General features: G+C 43.3%; 1 protein-coding gene and 1 long non-coding RNA gene across 2 annotated transcripts in view; both read left to right on the forward strand.

Annotated features, from left to right (window-relative positions):
* LOC145390064 (uncharacterized) overlaps window positions 1-7,500 on the forward strand; it is a 258,037-nt gene that overhangs the window by 153,693 nt on the left and 96,844 nt on the right. The window lies entirely within an intron of this gene.
* LOC145411118 (rab11 family-interacting protein 4B-like) overlaps window positions 1-7,500 on the forward strand; it is a 144,641-nt gene that overhangs the window by 49,621 nt on the left and 87,520 nt on the right. Inside the window, exon 3 of the mRNA XM_080281198.1 lies at window positions 1,588-1,670. Within this exon, the coding sequence (XP_080137324.1) occupies window positions 1,588-1,670 (83 nt within the window). The remainder of the gene's footprint in view (window positions 1-1,587; window positions 1,671-7,500) is intronic.

Raw genomic sequence — 7,500 nt, forward strand, 5'->3', positions numbered from 1 at the left:
TTTAATCTCATTGCATCTCACTCCAGTTATTTTTGCTTACCTGTGCATATTTCTCTCTCTCTCTCTCTCTCTCTCTCTCTCTCTCTCTCTCTCTCTCTCCCACTCACGTAGGAAATGCCTTTGGATGCGAAAGCTTTAGTTCTTTCACCTTAACGTGGCCCATATTTATGTCCTTTTGCAGCTTATGTCACGTAGCTCAGTGGGAGAAAAACTACTACGGCCCTGCATCCTTTCCATAGCACTTCTTCCTGACTAGCATTAGATTCCAGTGACATCTCAAGTTAAAAGTGACGAGATCATAGAAAAGATTGTAACCCCTTAATCTTGAAAAGTCTCTCAGGAAGACTATGGCAAGGAATACATTTTAGATCCCCAGAAATAAATAAATGGAAGATAGGGGGTTAATTGCTGCTTTTCTGAGTATAATGATTGACGTTCGGTATTTTGGATGGTGGTATATTGTTCACGGACAAAGGGTGTCTGGGATTTTGAGGCCGTGGAGAGAAAAGAGCGGAAGTGGTGTCATACGGACTCACTCTCTCTCTCTCTCTCTCTCTCTCTCTCTCTCTCTCAGAAAACTCAATTCTCCTTATTAAATCACCTCATTACACCTGACGACCCTCACTTATTAGCTAGCTACCATCATATCCTAATCGCTTAAGTCCCACCTAATGACGCGAGGTTAATGGATACTGTTTCAAGTCTCGTTGCTACAAATAGTGTTTACAAAGCTGGTTACCATGACTCCTTCCGTCCTAGAAACAGCTGATATTATGTGCCGCCACGTGGTATTGTTTACATTCGGGGGTTTGTTTACATTCCGCCACATGGTCTCGCATGAGATCAGCTGATTGCTGTGGATGGAGAGCTGTGTGTTTTTATCCCCCACTTGGAGAATTAGGATGTTTTTATTGATGGTGATTTATTATTGTTGTGATGTTTAATTACCTGTACATTAGCAGGACTGAAATTCTCTCTCTCTCTCTCTCTCTCTCTCTCTCTCTCTCTCTCACACACACACACACACACACACACACACACACACACACACACACACACACACACACACACACACACACACACGACTCCACAAAATCATGCAGATGGTTGATCATATGACAGCTTATATTAGATTGTTTTGATTTATGATTCATTGTAGATTCATGATAGTTAATTTGATGCACCATCGTTGTTAAAAATTCCTTAAATAAAAGATGCTAAATTGTTATGTGTATAGCTAGTATTTCTGTAATGACCAGCGATTTGTATTTTTCCATTGCATTTATTAGTGAGGTGTATGATTATAATGATGATGATGGTAATGATGGTGATGTTCGTAATGATGGCTGTGAGTATGATGATGATGATGATGATGATGATGTTCATAATGATGGCTATGAGTATAATGATGATGATGGTGATGATGTTCGTAATGATGGCTGTGAGTATGATGATGGTGATGATGATGATGATGGTGATGTTCGTAATGATGGCTGTGAGTATGATGATGGTGATGATGATGATGATGGTGATGTTCTTAATGATGGCTATGATTATGATGATGATGATGATATTCTGTATTCGCAGGCGGGAGTGAAGGTGAAGCGAGGAGTGAGGTGGTGGTGGTGGGGGAGGAAGTGGTGGACGGTGTAGCTCCTTCTAGACCAAAGGTGAGTGTTATTATTATTATTATTATTATTATTATTATTATTATTATGTAGGGTGATACTGTGTCTGTGTACTCCTGGTATACCATGTGCGTTGAGTTGTGGGAGTGTTTTGATGTGATGTGATGCTGTGAATATTTTGTAATGAGGTATGGTGTGTTGTGATGTGAATGTTATGTGATATGATGTGACGATGTTATGTGATGTGATATGATGTGACGATGTTATGTGATGTGAGGGTCCTTGAAGTGGTCTGTTCTCCGCCTGTCCAGGTAACGCAACCAGACCGCACCAGACCGCACCTTAGTACTCCAGAATGACGCTGGACAAAAGAATAGCTGGGGTAGAGGTGGGGTGGAATGGGGGTGTGGAGGGGGGAGGTAAAGAAAGGAAGGATATGGGTGATGTGGAGTGGGGGAGAAAAGAAAGAGGGGTAGGTTGATTTAGGAGGAGGGAAGGGGAGTATGTTGTTTTAGGGGTGGGGAGGGAGGGATGGGAAAGGTGAGGGGTAGATTGATTGAGGGAATGATAGGAAGGGTAGGAGGAAGGGAAGAGGTGCCGTAGGGGGGGAGTAGGGAAGGAAGAGGGGAGAGAGAGAGAGGCAGAGGAAGAAAAAAAATTAACCAACCCGTGTATTAGTGGTCATGTCAAGCAATTATTTCTTTGCCTCTGTGTTCCCTGCCTTTGTCATGTCGCTGGCCCGTCACGTAGGTAGGTAGGCAAGTAGGCAGGTAGATGTGTTGGTTGATTAGTTGGCTGGTAGGTAGGTAGGCAAGTAGGTTGGTGGGCTGTGAGGTAAATGGGTGCATGTATTGGTTAAGTAGATTTGGATTTATAGATGGGTGAGTGGATAGGTAGGTAGGCACTGGTAGGGTGGTGGATAGGTAGGTAGGTGTGTAGACTGATAGGTAGGTAGGTAAGTGGATTGGTTCATAATTATGTAGGTAGGGTAGGTTGGTGCATGTTTGGATTAGTTCGCAAGTAGGTAGGTAGGTAGGTAGATTGGCTGGTAGGTAGATGGAGGATTGTAAGTTTGTTGGTAGATAGTATGTAGGTAGCACACTGAAAGCGAAGCAAGCGGATGTAGGGAGTACGAACAAGGAAACACAGGAAGTAGTAAGGACAAGCACAGAGGCCCCACACACACACACACACACACACACACACACACACACACACACACACACACACACACACACACACACACACACGCACGCACGCACACACACGCACACACACACACACACACACACACACACACACACACACACACACACACACACACACACACACACACACACACACACACACACACACACACACACACACGGGCGATAAACGCGGACATGCAAGGTGGGTAGGCCAGCACAACACAACACACACGCAGGCACAACACATACGCACAGACAGACAGCCAATGCGACAGTGACAAAATGATGACGAAGGTGATGCAGAGAAACGTCGAAGGTGATGATGATGATGATGCTGATGATGAACCAGCAGATGAAAGAAAGAAAAGCGACCAGACAGACGAGGCAAACAGCAATGGAGACAGATTGACAGACAAGACAGACTAACCGAGAGTCAGATGATAGACACACGCGCGTAAAGATCATTAAATATCGTGATTTTTGTACCATGGTTGAACAAAACACTCAGACGGACAGACACACATGAATGCAGAGAACACAGCTGGAGAGAGACAGACAGAAAAGACGAGGAGAAATAAGTTCTGCAGGGTAGTGTTGAGAGAGAGAAAGAGGGGGAGGAGATTGCCTACTACTATTACTACCGGTACTACTCCGACTACTGCTATTACTACTACTACTACTACTGCTTCTTTCGTGACAATCGTGAGACTGCAGAGGAAGGCCCGCAGTCTGTAATTCACCTTCTGTCACGGCACCCCCTCCCCATCCCTTCTCTTCCCTCTCCATCTCTTATTCTATCTTTGGCTTCTCCCTTTTCCCCTTTTCTGTTCTCCCTTCTTTTATTCTCCCTTTCATCCTCTGTTCTCACTCCCTCCATCTTCTCCCTCGTTTCTCTTTCTTTTTTTCTTCTCTCTTTCTCCCCACGTACTCTTTTCTTCTCCCCATCCATCCCTCTTTTTCCATTCCATCTTCTCTTTTTTTGACATCCTTCTCTTTTCTCCATTTTCTCCCTTCTTTATTTTCCTGTTTGTTGTCTGTTTTCTTGTCTTTCTCTCTTCTCCCTTCTCTTTCCCTCATCCACTTCTCTCGAGATAGAATGGGGAGAGAGAGAGAGAGAGAGAGAGAGAGAGAGGAAATGACGCGGTTAAGATGGGAAATTGAGAGAGGGCGGGAAGAGGTCGAGGATGAAGTTAGTCTGGAAGAAGAAGATGGAAAAAAAAGATGACGATGATGATGATGATAGTAGCTAATGATGATGATGATGATGGTAGCTAATGATGATGATGATGATGGTAGCTAATGAAGATGATGGGGATGGTGATGATGATGATGATGATGAAACAAAAATAAAATAAAACTCGTCTGGTATAGATAAATTATGACCCCCTCGTAATGTACTGGGACCCTACCCGTTACTCCGGGGTTTGGTTTGCCATCACGTGAACAATTATACCACGGAATAACTGCAAATACCACCACCACCACCACCACCACCGTAATTGTGATCTCTCCTCTCAGGGTCACTATACCTCACTGTTATACTACTCCAATACCCTACACTACACTCATCACCACGCTACACCCCACCACACTACACCACGCCACGCCACACTTCAACGGGGGTGTGGAAGGAGAGTTAGGTTAGGTCAGGTTAAGTTAGAGTAGGCTAGGTTAGGTTAGATTATATTAACTTCACTGCTAAGGCGTTTTGGACTGAAGGAGAGAATGAAGGCTAGCTACATCTCACGCTCTAATTCAGAGAGTCTCCCCATAGCTAAATAAAACAGTGGGGTAAGTGTAAGAAATAAAAATAGAATTGACATATTTGGGCTGAAGTGTTAAGAAATAGAAATCGACATTCAGCTTCGGCTAAAGATAAAAAGAAGAAGAAAAGGAAAAGCAAGACGAAGAAAGATTTTTTGTTTTGTTTTTTTAGTAAGGTTTCGCAAGTTGGGGGAATCCTACGTAAAGAGTTTGCTTTAATTTTACAGGCTTACAAGTACTAGACGGGTTTCCTTCTAGTTTTGGCGAGGCGGCTCTGGAGAGCATGTGTACCTTTTTTCTACGATGACGCCATTTGCATATATCGCTGCCACCAGACGATTTTCTTCAGCTTGTGAGGAAATTATCGTACTGAAGAGACTAGTGTGAATGGAAAGTCACGTGTGTATAATCGTAAACTCCTGTAAAATAAAGAAAAACCTACTGCTATTTATGATCCCGTCTTCTGGTCGGATTTAGGAACTAGGCTGTGCAAGTAACGATTACTTTTAAGATTTATCGTGCCTTATTGGTGGTAAATCCGCTGCGAGAAAGAAAATGGGGACCTGGGAGAAAACGAGGCGCGCTTACGGAGTTTGGTGGGGGGAACTTGGTTAGGCTACTCAATGGACCCTTTTTGTTATTTATATTTATTTTAGACATGCTGGGTTATTCATCGGCACCTTTTACTTTATTCTTTATTCATTCATTAATCCTAAATTGAAAAGAAAATAAAGTTATAAGATGACAACGTGGAATTCGGAATAAGTTGCAGCTTCCCATGTTCTTCAGTTGGCAGACTTATTACTTGCGTGGAACCAGATCCATCCGCATTTTCAGGCTGGATTGTCGTTCATCGTTTGGCAAGTTCCCACAAAAAAGTCATTGAGCAATTCGTGACGGTGCATTTGTTATTACTGCATTAAAGGAGATCAGTATTATATTCTAGTAGGTTTGATAATGATACAGTAAAGGGATTTTTAATAAAAGAAGAGAGTCAGGCAGGATAGACTTCAGTTGTTTACCTCGAGGTTCGGTGTTGGGGAGATCTGTTTTTATGTTTACACAGTTGATGTTGGTGAATGATTGTTGTATCCCCAAATGTGATTCTCTCTCTCTCTCTCTCTCTCTCTCTCTCTCTCTCTCTCTCACACACACACACACACACACACACACACAAGATGTTTCGTATGTATCTCTTGAAGGTGAAGGAAAAAAATAAGTAGTGCGAATAAGGAGAAGGAAGGGGGGTGGGAGGCATGAAATAAATAAAGAAAATGGAAATGATGACGCGAAGTTAGAGAGAGAGAGAGAGAGAGAGAGAGAGAGAGAGAGAGAGAGAGACGGAGTGGATGGAGGACAAAAGACAAAGAAAGAGAGAGAAGGAGGGGGAGACAAGACGGAGGAGGAAGGAGGGAGGGGTATAAGAAGGGTTTTCCAAGCTTTATCCTTGTCCTTGAAGGTGTGTGTGTGTGTGTGTGTGTGTGTGTGTGTGTGTGTGTGTGTGTGTGTGTGTGTGTGTGTGTGTGTGTGTGTGTGTGCGTACCGGGCTTTAAATGCTTACTAATATAATCCAATGTGTGTGTAGTAAGTTTGAGTGTGTATGTGTTGGATATGTATGTGTGGTGTGCACTTAAGATAGATAGATATATACAGACATCGATAGATACAAATGGGAGAACAATTGGCTTTTATATTGCGTGTCCAGAAATGTGAGTGAATTGTTTCATGATTTTAAAAAAAATAAATAAAATAAAGTTGTACCGTACCTGTGACCACTAACTACCACCATCACCACTACTACTGCCATTACTACCATCACAGCTACCACAGTTCACTACCACATTCACCACACTACATCACTACTGTCGTCATCATTCACCACGTTCACTACAGTACACCACCTCACCAGTTGCCACACCAAACCTCACCGCAGCCACCACACTTACTACCACTCACCACAGCCAAGCCACACCACCACACTTTTCACCACATTCACTGCCAGAACCACACCAGTCACCACACTCACCACACATTCACCACATCTGCCGCAGCAACCACATTCTCGCACAACAACCACACCGCAACATTCACCACATCCGCACCACTACCACCACATTCACCACAAACAGACGATTTACCCTACTTAACATAACTTGAGCTGAGTATGAGAGGGAGAGAGAGAGAGAGAGAGAGAGAGAGAGAGAGAGAGAGAGAGAGAGATAGTAAGAATAGAAAAGTGTTGAGATAAAAAAACAGAGTAAAGGAAAAAGGAAAGAGAAAAATGAAGAATAAGAAATACAGAGAAGAGGGTATAAGAGAATGGAAGTAAGAAAGAGAAAGATGTAAAGAGAGAATGTGAGGAGTAAAGAGAGCAGAGAAGAACTTGGAGGAGAAAAAGAAGACGAGGTGAAAAGACCAGAAGATGAAGAGAAAGAGAAAAAAGAGTAAGAGAGGGTCAAGAAGGAGAGGGAATGAGAGAACTGTAAGAAAGAAGAGGAGGAAAGGAAACGGAAGGAGACAGGGTGATCATTGCGTGAGTCAGTCCGTAACACACGAGAGAGAGAGAGAGAGAGAGGAGAGAGAGAGAGAGAGTCACTGAATATAGGCTCAAGCAAAAGAAGTATTAGAGAAAGAAAGAGAGAGAGAGAAGGGGAGGAACTTTGTGGAGAAACTGGAAGATGATCACAGACTACACAAAAAAGAATACTGAGAGAGAGAGAGAGAGAGAGAGAGAGAGAATGAAACAAGATAGCGTGGGAAAGGATGTATGTGGAGAAGCAGAGGTAGTAGACGGAGGGAAGGAAGGAGGGAGGGGAGGAGGAGGGGGGAAGAGGGCAGTAGGAGGTATCGGTGAAGTTAAGGAAGGATGGAGACAGTATGGATAAAAAAGGAAGGTAAAATACGGGTGAAAGCGAGAA

This window comes from Coenobita brevimanus, chromosome 1, assembly GCF_032717465.1.
Source record: "Coenobita brevimanus isolate Jiangsu-jjx chromosome 1, ASM3271746v2, whole genome shotgun sequence".
Taxonomy (NCBI): Eukaryota; Metazoa; Arthropoda; class Malacostraca; order Decapoda; family Coenobitidae; genus Coenobita; species Coenobita brevimanus.